Here is a 20,681-nt window from a genome sequence, read left to right as displayed (position 1 = left end):
GCCCCCTACAAGGGCAAGTTTGCGCAATTGAAGACATTTTTTTAAAAAATACATAAAGTAAAGAAATATTTGTTTTTCAATCTGAAAAAAATTCCGGGGTACAAAGAAAAGACTATTCAATCCCTCTGACACTTTTTCGCTGAGAAACTGATACAGTGAAACCTGTGTATGTTGACCACTTGCGGTGCACTACTTTAGTGGTCAACTTAAACAGTTGGTCAACTTACAAAGGTTGATTTATATGATAAGGGCTAATTCCGTGCCTGAAAAAAGCGATCAACTTAGACAGGTGATCAACTTACAAGGGTGGTCAACTTCACAGGTTTTACTATTATGTTTTAAGAATTTAATAAATGAAAGGAAAAAAAAGAAAAAAAAAACATGCTCATATGTGCGCCCCTTTAACCTACCTTCCTTTACAAGTATTATAAAGTACTAAGTGGAGTAGGTACTTACCGAGTATTCCTAATCTGTAGTTTATCGTAACGACGACAACGTTTCCTAAGCTCGCAAGTATGCTGCCGTCATATGGGTTTCCAGCATTCCAATCATAAGATTCGCCATGAATGAACACAATTACTGGTAGTTTCATGGGGTCTCGTCCAGCTGAAAATAAAAGAAAATATTAACAAACTTACATAAAAACTTTGAGTTGTTTCAAAGCAAGCGAAAATTCTTCAAATTTATATGTGTCAAAATTATTTAGAATTCGTAGAACCAGCGGATTTCATAATAATGTGCGTTACATCATGCATAACAAGTTCTCTCAGTCTGAATATTGCAGATGTTGTTGAAACGTATGATAGTTACCGTATTTAATAAATAGTATTAAATAACATACTCTAGTCGTTTCTTAAACGTTTTAAAATGGTCGTGAATGTTGTAGAAATAATTTTAAAAACGTTTATGAAACATTCACACGTTCTCTTGAGAAAATTTCAACTATCTCAAATATACTCATCCTGCCAAGAAACTAAGCATAATTAAATAGTACAGTATTTCACAAGATCATTCGACCTAAATTTATTTGGTATTGCTACATTTTACGGCATTCCTTGCAGCTTTTTCTTACTGTTTTCAATTCAAAATATGTTTATGTCTACGGACACTTTGCTACAAAACGTGTATCGTACTCTCGTACAGGTAAATCTTCTTTCCGATCGCAAGTCATGGGAACAAAATCACACTCTTTCACTAATATGTTACGAAGTTTGTCACTCGACAAACCCAAAACTATGGGTTTGTCGAGATGTTGTGTTTTGTTGAACATTCCATACCCTGCTTAGAGGCTATATTGAGTGTTAAAGTTCAAAAATTATCATTTCATAACTTTCTCTGAAAATTTAGTTCAGTTTCAAAATTATTTAAACGTGGGAACAGAAGAGTTTTTTTTTTTTTTTTTTTTTTGTGTGTAACGTATAAGAAAAAACAGCTGTGTCGAAGTACAAGTACATCTCCAATGTTTCTTGCAAATAAACTTTCCAATTCTCGTACGTCTCGATTTCCCTTTGCCATAGTTTTGGGTTTGTCGAGTGACTAATTTCATAAAATATTAGTGAAAGAGTGTGATTTTTCGTTCCCATGACTTGCGGGAAACATATCGGAAAGAAGATTGACCTATACGAGAATCGTTTTGTTGCAAAGTGTCCGGAGACATAAACATATTTTGAATTGAAAAATAAGAAAATGCTGCAAGGAATGCAGTAAAATGTAGCAAAAACAAATAAATTTAGGTCGAATGCTCTTGTTAAATACTATATTATTTAATTATGCTTAGTTTCTTGGCAGGATGAGTATATTAGCTCTTATTTTATTGTTGGCTTTCCATTGGTTGGTTCCGTTTGTGTTAAAATGAGCTAGAATAGTTATTATGCATACCAAGACAGGCCAACTGGTTTACGTAAGACCACGAGTATAATCATGGTGAAAGTTTTCTGCATCTAATATCTTTACAAGTTTTAATCATTGGAGTCACCGTAACGGAAATATTGAACGTATGTAGATGATTTTATCTGCACTAAAAATATACAACAGTTACTCCTGTGAAATTGTCATAGTTGACAACAACATTAAGGAAAACACTGGTTGCCGTTAGCACATCATATGAAGTTCAATAGATATTTGTTGTGACAGCCTTGATATTATAACCACAGAAGCGACACCATGACAGAAATCTTTGTCACAGTAAGTGGCTAATTTGAAATTCCCCTGGAAAATGCCGCCGGTGGATCTTTCTACATGTTTACTACTGATAACAATGTAAAACACTCCATGGGCTGTCCTAGTGATGTCAGTAATAAATACACTGGCCTCAAAAAATTAAAGTACATTATGTTTTTCGAAGCTTACCATAAAAAAGGGCAGTAACAATAAAATGCATCGTTTGCATGAATGATCATAACAAACTTTAAAACCATTTATAAAAAAAAAGGTTACTAATACTTTTATTTTATAGAAAAGAGCATATTTTTACGAGTGAGAAAAAATATGCAAATATCAAGTTTTCGTACTTTTGTGTGTAAGTTGTGTTGATCTTCAACTGTTGTTGGCAGTTTCGGTCACAATAGTTAATAGAGTTTAGAAAATGTCTCAGAGACGTCGTTAACCTGATTCGTTAAGGTGGAGGGCTGTTTGATGGATGGAAATGGGATTGTCGCAGGCTGATGCGGCAAGCCGTCTCAATGTGTCTCATAGTGTTGTTCAGCGACTTTGAGATGGATACCAATCCGAAGATTCTGTGTCCATGACAAGACCTGTTAGACAAGACCTGAGACAAGACCTGTTACAGGCCGACCACGAGCTACAACACCTGCAGAAGACCGTTTTCTAGTTCTTTCGGCCAGAAGGAGAAGAACCACCACTGTGCTACAGCTCGTTGCTGACCCCTTTGTAGCATCAGGAAGAAGAATCTCTGCTATTACGGTGCGAAGTTATCTTCACATTTTGCAGTTCTTTATGCAAGACGATCAGTTGTGTTTCTTCCCCTCAATGAACCACAGCGAGGGATCCACTTATGCTGGGCAAGAGAACATGTTTCCTGGACCCAGCAGCAATGAGCTTCTGTGCTGTTAACAGACCAGTCCAGATTTACATTGGAGAATGCTTTAGGGCGTCTAATCTGGAGGAAACAGCGCAATAGATACCATCAATCCAACACTGTTGAAAAACCACAGTTATTGAGGTGTTGGAATCCTGGTTTGGACTGGGATCTCGCTCGGTGGTCAGACTGACCTGCATGTGTTCCATGGAGGAACTCTGACTGGTGTGAGATATCGGGATGAAACCCCTGATTCATATGTCCGCCCATACGGTATACCCCATTGGTAATGACTTCATTCTGATGAATTTTAACGCACGACATCACCGAGCTCGTACTGTTGAGGGGTATCTTGAGGATCACGGTTTGGGACGTATGGAATGGCCAGCTCAATCTTCAGACCTGAATCCTATATGACACTTTGGGACTGTCTTGTCAGACAGGTTGATGCTTTATATCCTTCTCCAAGGTCGTTACATGAGGCTGGAACTAGGCTTACTCTGAGCCTGGTATTCGCTTCTTATTCCGGTGTCTGACAACTTAATAAATAGCATGGAAAATCGATGTTGCCAATGAATTCAAGTTAGGGGGACACATTCCTTATTAGAACTCATTTTTGTATTGCTTCTATGACATTTTACTCCATATTACTGTGATGTTTTCTTCAAGAATGGATTTGTCCGCAAAGATTGCTTTTTTTTTGTTATAAATCATTTTTGCAATACACTTATACAAATTTCTATAACGCATTCAATAAAAACCCACTTAATGCACATATCCTCCGAATTTTTTGTTTTTACATTCATTCATTTGCAAATTAGACGCAAAAACCGGTTGTTCTTTAACTTTTTGAGGTCAGTGTATATAATGGGTGTGTAAATCACTAGCAGTAAAATATAGTTCCATCGTTGAAGTGCGAGCTTTAGCATATATGACCTTCATCAGGAATTGCTACGATAGATTAGAACGCGTTTGATGATTCCACGCGTCATGAAAGCGAAATTTGAGTTGTAGGCATCGGTAGGGGGATTTTATGCTATATATATTTTTTTTTTTGCTGTGAATAAGAATAAGTGTGCAAAAGGCCTGTTATTGGATGACCGTTAAAAAGAATAATGAATCTCGGACGTATAAAATTCAGACTGAATAGCGTAATCGTCAAAAGGACGATATCATTAGAAATAATGTACTTCTGATTGCGAAATGGTTTATTGAATTGGCTGTTCATTTGTCTGTGCAGCTTAAACCTTTGCCAGGACATGTGTAACTTCTTTTTTTTCAAATGATCGTTCTGACGAAAGCAGGAGTCGAAAAATTGCTTTTACACGATTCTGCAGTTCAGCTTTAATGACCAATTGAAAAGGCCGTTTGAATATCAAGTTCAACAGGGAATCGCTTTGATAAAAGCAACGTGCTATATTTAGTATTTTAAATACACTGCTTCAAACTAAGCCTCCCAAAATAACTTATTGTATTATACATCCAAACCTGTTTTTGTGCGGTCGTTTTTTTGGGCGATTATTATTATTATTATTATTATTTTGTGCGGTATATGGAAATCAATTATAAAACGTGCGGAAATTATTTATAAATTGAGTGCTAGGTAGTATCTTTAAGTGTCAACAGGGGCATCCCGATGGGAAGTCACTGTGACATTCCAAACATTTCCTTATTCGGCAAATTTTTCGGGCGTCAGCAAAATTATCATCACTCCGTTTATTTTGGTTTCATTTAAAGATTACTTTTTGGGTTATTTTCTACGTGAGCCTTTTTTTATGCTGTCAATATCCTACGCATAAAAAAATAAGTGTGTTGCGAAAATAACTTTTTATAGCTACTCGTGAAGTTTTGAACAAATTTCTTATGCATTTTTTTTTTTTTTTGCGGTCCCTATCCACCGCATAAGAACAGGTTTGAGTGTACTTAATTTACCAATTGCCAGTTGTGAATGGAGTTCAAATATCACTGTTTTGTCCTTAGTTTTAATAGTTCCACAATTAAGGAGATTAATTAATATCAAAAACAAATAACCAATGTATTTTAATATTCTGCACGCTTAGTGATGAACAAAGAAAAGTATAATGGGAAGCCAAATTGTGTTCAATACGTTCAGAGTTGTCTAGAAAACATCTTAAAAACATCGGTGATACAAAATAAATACTCAAAAGTGTTAACATTGTGATTTTTAGGGAAACATTTTCTGATTTAAAAAATAATATATTTTTGGATGAACAAGAACATCTCATATATATATATATATATATATATATATATATATATATATATATATATATATATATATATATATATATATATATATATATATATATATATATATATATATATATATATATATATATATATATATATATATATATATATATATATATATATATATATATATATATAAAGAAATTTCATTTTATGAATGTAGACACTCGAAACTTTTCTTTTTGTTTGTTTGGCTTACGTCATATGTTTTATTTATTTATTTTTTTTGATCTCACATCTTTTTGCAGATGAAAAAGGATCTCTAGTTATAGTAACTGCAAAACTTGTGCCGCGACCTTTTGAGAATTTGGTGATTTTTAACACTATTGAAACTACGTTTACCTTAAGCATTGCCCGAAAAAGAAGAACTACTACAAAGGTTTCGCAAACATAAGACTTGGAAATTTCAAACAACATAAGTATAAAACGCTGATAAAAAATCGACGCTCAAATGTGCCTTCAGGCACTATTTTGTTCAAAAATAACTACATAAAATAATTTAAATGCAACTGAAATAACAAAGAAAATTACCGGTAAACGAATTGATAATAAAATCAAACTCACATTCTTTCAGACCATACAAACAAATTGAAATGAAAAGCAAAATAAACCAAACGTATAAAAATATTAGCAAACAGAAGAAAACTGAAAGAGAAAAGTAACGGAAAATCCAATAACTAAATTTCTTCCTCTGTGTTTTAAAGCAGAAAAATTAAAACGTAACTTTAAATCAGGTTCCACAGTGGATTTCTGAAAAGAAAAGAGACTATATTTAGCTAAACTTAGTTATTTTGTGACAGGGAGTTGCAATTTATTCCTTTACTTGTATACATTTCTTTTATATTTAAACAATGCAAATAATTGCTTTTTTAAGGGTTTATCTATCAAGTTTTGTTTTATTTTAGCAAAAGTATAAGTTTAGCGTTTTACTGCTATTTTTGCAGTAGAAAAAAAAATACTTATTTCACTTGAAGGTACCAATGCATTTCTTTAGTTATGGCAGAAAAAAAAATCTATAATGCTGTAGGAAAACACCGAAAATACTTTTATATGCCTTGGAAAAAGAAAGCCTAAGTATTTTTATATTTATTACCATGATATTAAAAATGTCGTACTTGTATTTCTTTGAACAATAATGCAAAAACCAAAATTTTAAATTTGCAGAATTACAATTTACTCTTTTAAAAATACTTTTTACAAACTGTAATTGCTTGCTTAAATCAGTTTTCATAAATTTATTAATACTCGATCTAATCTTTGAAAAAAAATGCGTAAAGAATATATCTTCGGTTTTTATAGTAAACCCATTTTGTTTTTAAATTAGATGCTTTCTAACTCCAAATGTGAATAACAATGGATTTTGTTTTATAAATAGAAGGTATTTCATACTGTTTAAGGTTTTCACGACCGGCGTCAATATGGGGAGATAACATTTCCGGGCTTATTGGCCGTGGTCTAATTGGAGTAGAAATTCCAGATGTTTCGGCTTGCTTTGCTGCAGCCATCATCAGTGGTTTGAGTTTGGGGAGACTGATTCCTGGCCTCGATGGCTCCGGTATTTAAGCAAACTGCTGCTGGGCTGCTGGTCCTGATTGGGAGGCGTTCTCAAGCCGCTGGTGGAATAAGGTTCTTGATTGGATGAGATTCAAGCCGCTGGGTGATCCTGACATCTGATTGGATGGGATTCACAAGCCGTGGTGGCTACCGGTTTCTGTTTGGATGGGACCACAGTATCTTTTAGACTGATTTAAGGGCAGGGTGCCATGTTTTTAGTAAATTGAAATTCTCCTCTTTTCTGTTGAAATTAAAGGGGTGTTTGAAAAATTTTTGCGATAAAGACGGGCAAAGTAATGAGATTTTGTAGTCAAGATTTCTGTGCCTTTAAATTTGATGTAGTGGACTCCTTCTTGTTGGCTGTGTTCGGCTACGGCTGAATTATCATAGTTTCCTAAACGGCAATGACGAACATGCTTAGAAAGGCGTGTCTTGATGCTGCGCTTCGTAGTTCCGACATAAACTGATCCACAGGAGCACGGAATTTTGTAAACTCCAGATGTGGAGAAAGGGTCACGGGGGGTCCTTCACCGGGCGATAACAATTCCTAAGTTGAGTGGTTGGCTTGAAAATGGTCTTTATGTTGTGTTTTTCAAGGAGTTTTCCAATTCGGTCAGTAACTCTGTGTAGGTAGAGTAAGAATACTTTCCCTAATGGTTCAGATGGGGTAGACTTCTGTTCGTTATTTTGGGACCTCCTGGGATGAAGGGCTCTTCTAATTTCTCCTCTAGTGAATCCATTGGCTTGAAATGCTAGCTCAAGGTGTTTCAGTTCCTCCTTCAAATGTGTCGTTTCGCAGATTCTTTCTGCTCGGTGCATAAGGGTATTGATGACAGCCAGTTTTTGTCTCGGGTGGTGGTTTGAGTTTTTATGAAGGTAACGGAAGATATTTCCTTTGTGTTTATTTATTCTTGCTTATAAATAAAAATCATGTTTCAACTTCCAAATTAACATTTGCCTTCTATATATATATATATATATATATATATATATATATATATATATATATATATATATATATCGACCTTATCAGCTTTTGTCAGCATTACACTGTACTTTTTTAAGGATTAAGTACCAGGAGAAATAATGCTGAGCATTTTAGTCATAATTTTAAATGGTGACTTTATGCGAGTCTACGTTGATATGCTTATGATCGCAGAGAGCAATGAATCAAAAGATCGCGCGTTCAAGATTCTTTATCAGCACAATACACGAAAGAAAGCCATACATTTCGATGTCGATTTTTTGTGCATCAAATGCTGCTAAATCTGCAAAAACGGAAACATTACTTCTAAAAATTCGATAATTTAACCCAGAAATGTAAGTAACAAAACAATGCATTTTTTTTTCTTTTTGCAAATGAAAAGCTGTGCTACGGAGCACTTAAGTAATGTTAGCATAATTACACCCAGACCTATTGTTCTGACCTGAGCCATAAGGCTTTTAGAGTATCTTCACAAAAGTGTAGTCCGTTTTCTCCCCATGTATTTCTAGTATTTCTAGTAACATGTCTTTCGAAAGGTATTTTTTAATTTTTTTCACAAAACCCAACGCAATGAAGCTTTTAGGAATCATATGAAAAACACATAAACGCTCAATAGAAAGTGAAATTAGGATAAATGGGACTGTGGAAGGAGAGGGACAGCTGCATTTATGCCGACATAAAATGCGAGATTTAAAAAAAAAAAAAAAAAAAAAAACTCGTCCAGTAGAAGTAGTAGCTTAAGTTTTTTGCTTGAATCTAATCTGCTGGATGCACTGGAAAGGGTAGAAATTTTTTTTTCACATTTTATTTTGGCCAAAATGCAGTTGTCCTACTCTTCCTGACTCTCTCCTATATATAAACTTAGCTTTACTGATATTCAAATGAGTTACATTATTTATATTTTAGAAACAATTAGTTGAAAAAAATTGTATTGTCATAACTTTAGTTTAATTTTTAAGTCTGACAAAAAAGGATTGCTTCTACAAGTATATGTTTTGTTTTCGAGCAAAAAAAAAATGACCTTTGCTCATTTTCTTTTTTTACAATTACAGTCGAACCCACTTATTAGAATATCGGTTAAAAGTATATCCCGCTTAATACAATACATTTTCAATGTACCAAACCGTTGATGTATATTATTTTAATCCTGTTCAATGGAATATCCCGCCTTTTAAAATAATCTTTCGTGGAAAATTGGCTATTCCATTAAGCGGAATCGACTGTATTTTCATGACATACTATATACTATTGATTCAATGATTGGTGTGTTTTACCTTGAATTAGATACGTAATGCATTGAACATTTAAAAATAATAATAAAACATTGTTAAATATGATTATTATCAGGAAATATATTTGTACTACATTAAAAATTACACTGAAATATGTTAAAGTTCTTAAAATTTCTCTAAATGTTGAGCTCAGAAACCATTTGTACGTTTAGTAACATCACTCAGGCTTATGAAACATAACTGATCTTATTTTAACCAATGCGCATAAACTTTCACCAGCACATCTTAACTATCTTTTTTTCGAAAAATGAATACAGTGAAGAATAAAAAAAAAATGTGAGCATTCAGTAATGTATTAACTGAAATTGCGATCGTGTAATCTGTCGATTATAAAGATCTAATAAAAAACTAATTAGAAACACACGTCATTGATATACCCTTTGATGAATTATCCAGAAACGACAAATTAATGGAAACACAAGTAGTGTTTTTTTTTTTTTTTTGTTCACAAATGTAAACAAAAACCGTAAACATAATTGATAGTATTTTGAATATTGCTTTACTTTTAAAAAACCGTTTGCCAAATCATTATAACTATCTCTTTGCAACATATAAACAATAAAGTAAAAGAATCTTTGGCAGCCTGTGTATACTTAAACTGCAAATGGGTATTCTTTCTATTCACTATTGAACAACGTAGAGATATTTTTCACACGTGATTGAAATAATCAATTGTTGAATCATCCAGAAAACGATTTATTAATAGTAACACCTGAAGCGTTATTTTTACATCCGCGCTCTGTTCACAAAAGATAAACAAAAAATTGTCGTTGGGTTACGAGCAACTACTGAATTGCTCTTTTACGAGCAACTTGAACAGCAAATTGAAATTATAGTATTGAGAACAGGAGTTCGAAGCCATAATATGGGAAAACAATAGGGGTGATAAATTTCTTTAACTGGCCCATTATTACTTCCGTTTATAGCTAGGAGATTGGAGACAGCTTTTGCTGTTAACAGTTTTATACCTTTATTGATTAGATTATAAAGGTGAAGTACCAGGAAGCTGCGTATGTGCAGTAAACTGTGGGTTCAATTGTCACTTATACGCCGAGAAGATCGCGTTTATGATTATCTAAACTTGCCTCATGGAATATCTCTTGGGTGTTGCCTACTTTTATTTGGATCGAATTATTTAACCCTATGTACGTTGATTTTGTAGAACCTATTGTTAGTTGTAAAATACCTGTATAGATTTTGTGTTATTATTGAGGCAAAGTGTATTTGAGAATAATTTTATGTTACTTTTATTTGGATTGAAATATTTAATCTTCTTTACTTTAGTTTCATAAAACCGAGTCCTTGTTTTACAACACATGTATATGTAAATGGTAACCAACAATGTTTTGACACACAAAATAAGCAGATTACTGCATACACGTGTTTGAGGTTTCAGGGAACCTCTTTTTCAATGCAAATACTGGCGCATTTGGATTAAAAGACATCCTGTAAAAGCAATTAGAATGAACAGTAGACAGTTTAAATAGTAAAAACAGCAAATTTTAAAGCAAACAAGTGAAAATGGAACTCAGAGACGAAATTTACTACATGATTTCCTTTGAAACAAAACTGTTAAGCAATAAATTTCACCAAAATCCCATAATAATAAATTGCTGTGACAATATGAAACCGCTAATGAATAAATTAGCAATGAATTTATGTTCAAAAACATTTTACAGAACTAATTGTAAAATTTAGTGAAATGCAGAAAAAACACAATGGAGGAAAAACCTAAAAAAAGTATTATATGTTTTTTTAATATTTGTAAAATAAAACAAGAATAAAACATAAAGACACATTTACATTTTTAAATATTTGTATTAAAAAATAATTAAAAAAAAAAAAAAACAAGAAGTTGATAAGTAAAGACGAATAAAAATAATTTAAAAGGATAGAACGATAACATAAGTTTGACAAAAACCATGGGAGTTCAAAAAAATGGGGGGGGGGGGACTAATTATAAGAACGTGGAGAAAAATACGGAATAATTTGAAAATCGTCTACTAGATTATAACGATTCTTCGAAATACGGAAAGACTACAAAGAAAAAAGATCTGAAGAATTCGGGCATTTCTGGATAATTTCATAAGGATTAAAATCAAAAAAGTGATTTGATTCCCAGCAATGTTAAGCAATGCTAGAACTGTTTTTTTTTTACATAAATTGTACGCTCATTTCAGCGAAACTTCAAACAACGCAGCAGGCAATTAATTTTATCAATTTCACAACAATTAAGAGAATTCATAGAATTCTTAAGAGACGAGAACGAAAGTTTTTTGATTGGCGAAAACACCACTTTTTTTAAAGTACAATATATATTTTTAAAAACTCGATGTTAGTATGATTTTCTTTTAGTTAAAAAAATAAAGCAAAAAGTGCTTACACAAAATTATTGTATTCAAATATTTCTTTTTGTCAAAAATTAATATTTTTTAACTAAAATAATTTCTTAATTAACTCAAATATGAAAAAACAATGCCTGTCTGAATTTAATATGCGAAAAATAGGCATATCAGTTTTAACAAATGTTTATCCTAATAGTGCTTCAATGTTATGAAATATCTTTTAATAATAGTTTTTAAAAAAAGGAAAAAAGTATTGTTCACTAAAGAAGATTACTCATTCACAGTTGCAAGACAAAAATACTGACGCACTAATCTAACGAAACTTTAAAAAGAAAGAAAAATTGCTTTTAATTGTATTTGGTAAATGAAGTATGGATTCGTCGTTTTCTTTACAGAAGATAATGTTTAATGCATCCATCCTTTTTGTACAAATTAGAATCCTCTGCATTGCGTGTCTGGTTCAATACATCAAACTGAATTGTAATTCACTAAGGAAGAGCTTTAGTTATCAGACAGAAACATCACCTAATATATTTGTGGAACATATTTAAAAATACGAATTAATTGTATGAAATTTATTACCTAACTCTTTCTAAAAAAGTGCACCACTTTAGTTTAGAAAGTAAAAATTATTCAACATATTAAGTTTGAAAGAATTAGTATCATCTAACTTGAATCCATTTTGATGTCGATAAATATCACGAAAAAATCTTTTATTATTCCGGTGTTAAACAAACTAAGGCTGAGAAGAAATAATCTGCTTTTTCACTTCCAAAAGAACCTTAATGCTTCAAGAAAATTGCAGACTCATTGAAGGGAACACATTTCGCCCTCGAAATGATTCCTGCTTTTTTCTTCCTTCTTAACTTACTCAAGAAAATCTCTATTTCTACATTAGGCCAGAACAAACTATTTGCGTAAGGCAGAGTCTTGTATGAAATGAGCTCATTTCAATAACTAGAAGTTGAAATGCAAATGTATGCCCTGATCTTTATCGCCATCCCTTTTTGCGTAATCAATTTAAGCAAAGACGATAAATCTCTTAAAAGAGAAATGCACATTTTAGGCAATCTTCCCTCCTCTTTTTATCACTTTTTTTCGATATCTTTCAGAAAGTTTTCTTTAAAAAAAAAGTAATTCAACTTGTCTTAATGACATGTTCTTCGTCCTTTCTGCTCATTTCGTTTAACTTTTTCACGCTAACGTAGCATTCACAGAAATTAAACGATTTGCTAAAAAGAAAGTTCTCCTTTAATTGGGATAAAATTTTCATTTTGGAGGTAAAACTAGACTTATTTTAAGAAAGTACAGATTATCACGTTACAGCGTTATTAAAGCCGTGAATCACATTATTCCTTGCTATGTATTGCTTAATAAGTATAAATGCTATGATATCGTTAGAATCGATATACAATTTCTGTTAAAGTAATTGAAATCATTAGAACACCAGAACACGCATTTCTATAATATATATATATATATATATATATATATATATATATATATATATATATATATATATATATATATATATATATATATATATATATATATATAAATTCAACTATTTTAAAAATCCATATTTTAATATAATAACGCACTTAAGGCACTAATTTTTTAAAAAATTATTTACAACTGAACCCAAACGAGAGAAAATTTGGGGTGGTTAGAGCAATAGTGGTGTACATCATCTTAACTTAGCTTGGTGTATTTTCAGGTTTTGCAAAACTATCTGAAAAAAATCAAGACTGCATAAATTTAAGCTTAATAAGATGATTTGTTTCAAACAGGATTATGTTTTATTACATATTAAATTTTCTCAAACGTTAGTTATTAATTGCTTGAAAGTAACTTTAAGTTACTTACATAAATCGTTCTACATTTAATATGGGTTTACTGAAATAAATTTAAATACAATCGAGGGTGGTTTCTGGCTGCTTTCGTTACATGAAAACAAACTTGCACAACAATTATTCTCACCTTAACAGTCGTTTAGATTGGTGAACAAATTTTGTACTCTTCTAGTAGCCAAAAAATTTTAGTACATTTTCCGCAGATTACACATAACATATGAAGGAAAACTTAATGCTTAACTGGAAATGTAACTTTTTGACTTACATCAGTGTCATTTTACACATATAACTTATATATAAATATGCACTGATAGATCTTATAGCTTGTCGCCTAAAGTTCGTTGTAACATCAATAGTTTCTGAAAGGTAAGAATTATAGGAAAATTATAGGATATACCTTGTCATGAGCTACCTAATGCAGCTGCACACAGGGGTACCTGGTGTTGAAATTTGGAGTTTGCGTATTAATCTCCAAAATGGTACGAGATTTGGAGAGAAAATAAAACAAAGTTGCTTAACATTATCGCAGTACGAAAAGGAAAAACATCTTCCAAATATAGCAGGCATAAAATGCATTCCAGTAGCAAGTATTCGGGTATTGTGATTAAGTACACACATTAAGTACTCCACATTCACCTGTGCGGGAACTTTGTGATCATATTATCGATTCAATCGTGTACAGTGACAACGAGAAATATAGTCCCGTGTCTAAATGTATATTTGTGCCAAGTTACACCCTTTTAAGCATTACAGATAGTTAAATCCTTTCCGGCTTTGCAGTTTTGGTCAACACAATCAAACTAATGTGCGTTTTGTGCTTTTAATTTGCATATTTTTTTACGCTATATATTTTTTTGTTCTGCAACAAATTGATGATGCTAAACAAATATTGTAAATGACTTTTTCCCGCATCTCGTACTATTTTTAAGATCAGAACGCTAGTTTCAAATGTTTCCGCCAGGTGTCGCCGTAAACAGGTTCATTGTGTAGCGTATGGAAAGCGCTGTAGTATCTACTACAGCGCTGGCGTTTCCAAAATTAGTAGGATGACATCAGACTTTCGCGGAAACTCGGAATATAACTTAAGCATTTCTTTTTAATGGTCCGTTAATCAGACGATCGTTCATACTTCCGTTCACTAATGATCACCGATGAACTGTTCAGTAAACTCGTTCATTTGAACGACTTTGCTAATTTAAAAATGTTGCAGGTGATCTTTATGCAAGATAAACTCACGCACATTCAAAATGTTTCATTTGATCAGTAATACTCTTTTAATGAAAAACAATGAAAAATACCTAAAAGTAAGAAAAGATGCCTATAAAAATAAATCACAAAATATTTTATTTAGGTTTAGATGTATACATGTAGGGGAGGTTGCCGTCAATGAACCACATAACACTTTTAACCTTTTCAGGAAGTAGTTCAGACTCAAACTTTATATTGACGATAGAAAACTTACTCAGTATATTTCACCTTTAATAAAAATATTCGCTTTTATGCTAACTGTATTCAATAAAGAATAAAAATTAAAAAGAAATATTTTAGCATGTGATCCATTCATGGGAACCAGTTTCTACGGATGGACCATTGAGTTTTTATCGATGAATCACATTCTCAAATAAGAAAATCAAATCGTAAAATATAAATAGATAAACGAACACTACAAATAATAGTAAGTTACTCGAAAAGAGAAAATTGGTTTTTAAAAATTATTTTTTTATCACAGTAGAAACATAACTCCCCCCCCCTCCCTCAGGACTCACACAACACGGCGGTTTTCACCACACATCGCCCTTCACTTGATGTTTTCTAACATTTAACTTACTTTTCTCAGGTAAAATTTCATGGGGCTTCTTTTAAACAAATGGGAATCCTGTTTCATCCAAGATCTAAAATTTTGATCCACTTGACGAATTAACTTGAAGATTTAATTTGACGACAAGGATTTTGCTATAGCACGTTGCATGCTCTCAGTTAACCACTGGCTTATTTTGCTTATTTGGGTATTTTTCTGAGACAGCAAACGTACTTGAAACTTTATTAAACTTTACTTTAACAAATACTGAATCGACTACACAAGTGTTTAAATTGAAAACATAATAGCTGAGGGGAGTTTCCAAAACTTATTTTAAAATATTTTTCACTATTATCACACTTTTTTAAAAAGATTGATCAATTATGAAAGATAATTGAGCTGAAACTTCAATAACATTTGTAAGATTCCATGAATGAAGCACTTTGTTAGCTGGTTCATTCATAGAAACACCTAGCGGTTCAATTATAGAAACTGCATCATTTTGAAGATTCTCATAGTTGTCACTGCTATGACGATTCATCGTTAAACTTTAAATGTGGGGAATTGTATTTAAAAATTGCACCCTTTGAAGTCAATGCTCCCATTTAGTTGTTCAGTTATATTCAAAGCATGTGAAAACAAAATGTAAATGTCGATCATTAGTAAGTGAACAGTAGAAATCTTATTCGGACTTAGAATAATATGATATATTGATTCAAGCTCCTGGATGATTCTGCATTGAGCAGTTTTAAGACATAAGAGGACACTAAAACTGATTTCGTGCCAGAGAAAACTGTAGTGGGGGAAAATATCTTCGAAGTCCAGTCACATGTGGAGCCGGTTCATTGACGACAACCTCCACCTATATCGGATAGACCACATATAAAAAAGAACCACAAAAATATCAGTAACTCAGCCGGGATACTGGATAGTTTAATTTCAAAAAGATGACTCATCCAAATATCAGGGAGCTCGATGACAGAAAAAAGGCTTAACTCGCTCACGGTTTTGTACTAATATTGTCGCATAACGAATGTTAGTAAACTATGCTTTTATGTCAGGCAACAGTATCATCAGTAGCATTTTTAGAAAAAAAAAGCGCTTTACTGCTAATGCTACCCATATATATATATATATGTATATATATATATATATATATATATATATATATATATATATATATATACGTACATAAAGGGTAAACGCATTAGAAATTTTCGAGATCTTGCAGAAGAAATGTTCTACAGTTATCTGCTGAAATCACTTAAGGGACAAAAGGAATGCCATCTCTTTACGCAGGATTCTTTGCTCAAAAGTAAAGAATGATTCGGGGTAATCGTATTTTTTAGCCATTTTCGGGCTTTATTCTTCTTTTTCTCAAAGCTTTCTCAGAGGGTGACATTATTTTATTGATTTCTTTTACTTACATCAAGTTTATTCCAACATTTTCTTCTTTCGTTTCTCATTTTTCTGTATATATCCTTTAACATCCGCTTCTGAAATTTCATTTTGTGATCTTTCCCAAAATTCACGTCTTATTTCCTTTGACCAAAATATTTCTCCATTTGTATTTTTTTTTTCCATTATTAATGCGAAGTACAGTCGAGGGTTCGTAATTTGGCATAAAAATAAGATTTTGTAAATATTAATGCATAATTAGTGCATACATTATTTTGTATATTTCACCGTTGACTACATTTTTGCTGTCTACATGTTTAACAATAAACAATAAATGATAAAAATTCATAAGAAAGTACTGTATGAATGGTCTTACTCTATTACTACGTAACATAATGCGAGAATTGTAATGCTAATCAACATAATTAAAACTTACTGCAGCGAATGTTGACATAAAAAGTGTGATTCTGAAACTTGAGTTCAATAGATCCTAATTATGTAAACAAAAGCTGGAAAAAAATGTAAATTGTGGTGGTTAATAGCATCTACCATAGAGCCATACAGTCGCTATGCGACAAATAAAGAAATAAATAAAATAAACATTTTTTTTTTTTTTTGCAATAGAAAAATGGCAGCAGCTCAAAACTATATTTTCAAGCTATTGGTCAAAAACCAACCGATTGTTATCGATTTGGATATAAAAGCTTGCATATTAGACGGAAAAATGTTGCTATTATCCACGGTATTTACATTTTTGGTTTCAAATAAGAACTTGTAAACATTGTTGAAGACTTGTACGAACTTGAAAACTTGTTTGAATATAAAACCACTTTACATATATATTCCTTTTCTTCTAATAGCATTTTTTCTCAAACCTGTCTCAAGTAAAACATCTTACATTGCCCCCCCCCCCCAGCTTTTTTTAAAGTAATTAAAGTAACCGAACCCATATCAGAAATACTACTCAATATATTCTTAACCGAACGACATCCGACCCCTTCCTCCAAAAGCCAACTCACTTCAAAGAAGTCTCAGCCATTTTAACCATTGCATAAATTGCCTAAGTGCTAAAGCAAAGCGGCCATTTCCTTATCTCATCTACAGCGTTAGCTACTTACTTAAGGGGTGTATATCTAGCTTCATAACGTTTCTCTTTCCTGCTAGTCCGAATGCTTTAATGAAAGGGAGGATGCGCAAGCTATCAACGTCTGCAGTGAGAGGTAAGTGAGCAGCCGTTTCTGAATTCGAAGGCTACAAAGCACACAGTATCGATTTCGCCCCTAAATTACCCGAAATAATAGATGCGATGGAGTGGTTAGAAAACGTGGATTCAACAGAGATTTAAGTATTAATATTGATCAGTCTAAATATTCATAATAACTCTGTTTATTAATTTCTCCAGACATTTTTATCAATAGTTGAATTTTTAAACAATTTGGTTTTGTGGAAAAAGTGCTCTCCACCTTTTGTACCTTTTTTTTTTAGAAATTGAAGACCGTTTATTACACAGCATCCATCTCACCTCTGAAATTGGCTTGCATAATAGATTTAATTGATTAGTTAGAAAATGTAATAGCTATGAGTGTCAATTTTTATGAAAGTAAATCTAAACAACTAAAACGTGCGCGTCTGTACGTGCCCCTTTAACTCTATGTTCTCTAAACAGTCAATGTCTACTAAGTCAATACTGGTACCGTTGGATACAGATCATTCAGGGGAAGGCATTTCGCCCTGTCTCACCTTTCTAAACCTTTAGGCACCAGACATTCAGTCCTGAGGATACCCTGGGGACATCTTTACCTCTAGATGTTATCAGGATATACAGGGGTAAAGCATTCAAATCATGAATTGTCATCAGCTGCAGGTGGCAAGGGGGTTTGGGCGAGCGAACCGAGCAGGGAGCGAATTATCCTAGCATTTATAATAATTCATTTTATTGATTTTATCATTTTTTCAGAATATACATATCGGTAATAAAAACTAACGAGAATCGAACTGTCAAAAGCAAGTCCAAAATATGATTGAAACATAATGCAAGTAATATTCATAACTGATTCTAAATTAATTTGAGATGTGTGTATAGTTTAAGCATCCGCTTTCAATTTGATGATTAAATATTGCCATTATATTTTTCCTGGCAGCTAAATTTAAATTTAGTCCACTAACAAGGTGCCACGCTAGCGTGGTGGTGGTTCACTAACATAGTGGCGGCAGAAACGCTTTGCTAATTAATAAAGTGAAAAAAAATGTGACTATAGCAATTTGGTGCCTAATTGTGCAACCTAAGGAATGAAAACATTCGTAAAAAGACGCAAGTGCTATATCTGCAGATAAATTTTGTATAGATACAACTATAACACTGCCTTTTACATAAAATTGAAAACTACTGCAAAAGAAAAGTTGCGCATTTGCTTTTGTTTTTTGTCTTTTAAGTTCTATTTGTAATTTTAAGTGGTATAGCATTGTTTAAAAAAAAGGCTAGATAGAGTAAAATTTCAAAATGATTTGCTTCCCTTAAAATTTAGGAGATATCTCTCCATGTTTTTAGGTGAGGTCTACTTTACAACAAAATGTTTCCGACACGCATTTTTACGAAGTTCAAACTCACACAATTTTTTGTAAAAGGAGCTACAAATTTTTTAACAGTTGAAAAATCAAGCAATTTTTAGGGGGAAAGCACTGAAATTTAGGAGTTAAGTTGTTGCGAACATTTTCGAAAATTGCGATGCATATATATATATATATATATATATATATATATATATATATATATATATATATATATATATATATATATATATATATATATATATATATATATATATATATATATATATATATATATATATATATATATATATATATATATATATATATATATATATATATATATATTCCCAAGTAGGATATCTTTTTCATTTTTAAAAAATGAGTAAGCGAACAATCCCTTACAGTATTTCCGTTTACAAACAAATATTTTTGGAGAGTCCTAGTCATAAAAATTCTAATGTGCGCTTTACGCATATGTGAAAAACATCACTTAGTCTTAATTTTATTTAGTAGTTTTGGCAATATTTTATTTTGATTTGCGAGTTGGCTCGAATGTGCTTAAGTACCTAACATTGGTCCGTGTACTGAATTCCATTTGTCGGCAAGGATTTAGGTCGCATCCCAAAGATACGGGAATAGTGGCGCCAAGTGTCAATTCTAAACATCAAGTCCGTACGAAATGCACCCAAGTTAATGCGTCCGAGAAGAATATCGTGATGAATGACTTAAAGGAGATGAAAGAGGAGGATGAACACTTTTGGCATTTCATTTCGACAAAATGTTTTTCAGACATGCTTCAGGCTTAACTTAATTTTGGTTTGTCACTATTTTTAATTTTTTTTTCTTTTCTCAGAAACCTATAGAATACGAAAGTATTTGTGAGTTTTTTCCTGTATTATTATTCAAAAGATAATCGCTGAATGGGTCGGGAGTGGAATAAATGGCGGAACTAGTGTCATTTTTTATCTGGCGACAAAATCTTGGAAGCATTTATTTTTCCCCTTATAGGGTCGTCTTTGAGCAAAAATATTTCTTCACGTAATCAAGACTGCTTTTGATGTCCTGCGTTCTTTCATTCCCTTAAGAAATGTTCGGAGAAGCTGAGCAATTTTTGGCGGAAAATGAGGAGAGCTGTGTGCGTAATAGGGTTAGTATGATGATTTATGTTTGAGAAGTTTTTATTTTACTACTACAAAAGGATTTCGCTGCAAAGTAAATGCCATCATTTTATAAGTAACTCAAAACAGCCGCTTTTTAAAGCATAGTTGGTATACATATTTAAAAGTACTTCTCAAAACTTGTCTAGTTTTACTCAGTTTTAAAACATTGTTTCAGTTTGAGCTTTAAAATTTAAGCCTGTAAGGCTAGGCATTTTTGCCGTCTAAAAAGGAAGATGAAAAAAAAAATTGCAAATCGGTAATTACTAGTGCTTAAAGTAACAGTAACAACTAAATTCATTTGAATATATATATATATATATATATATATATAATATGATGTTTTTTTTGGGTGAATTTTTTATTTTACTACAACAAAAGGATTTCGTTTCCGGGATAATACCATCATTTTTTAAGTAAGGCAAAATAAACGTTGTTTAA

At 32.2% G+C, this 20,681-nt stretch overlaps 1 protein-coding gene across 1 annotated transcript in view; it reads right to left on the bottom strand.

Annotated features, from left to right (window-relative positions):
• Positions 1 to 627, bottom strand: part of LOC129218043 (neuroligin-2-like) — a 61,022-nt gene extending 60,395 nt beyond the window's left edge. The window contains exon 1 of the mRNA XM_054852222.1: positions 457 to 627. Coding sequence (XP_054708197.1) covers positions 457 to 592 — 136 coding nt within the window. The 5' untranslated portion in view covers positions 593 to 627. The remainder of the gene's footprint in view (positions 1 to 456) is intronic.
• Positions 628 to 20,681: the final 20,054 nt, after the last annotated feature.

The sequence above is a fragment of the Uloborus diversus genome, chromosome 3 (assembly GCF_026930045.1).
Source record: "Uloborus diversus isolate 005 chromosome 3, Udiv.v.3.1, whole genome shotgun sequence".
Classification (NCBI taxonomy): domain Eukaryota; kingdom Metazoa; phylum Arthropoda; class Arachnida; order Araneae; family Uloboridae; genus Uloborus; species Uloborus diversus.
This window is presented reverse-complemented; position numbering and strand designations above follow the sequence as displayed.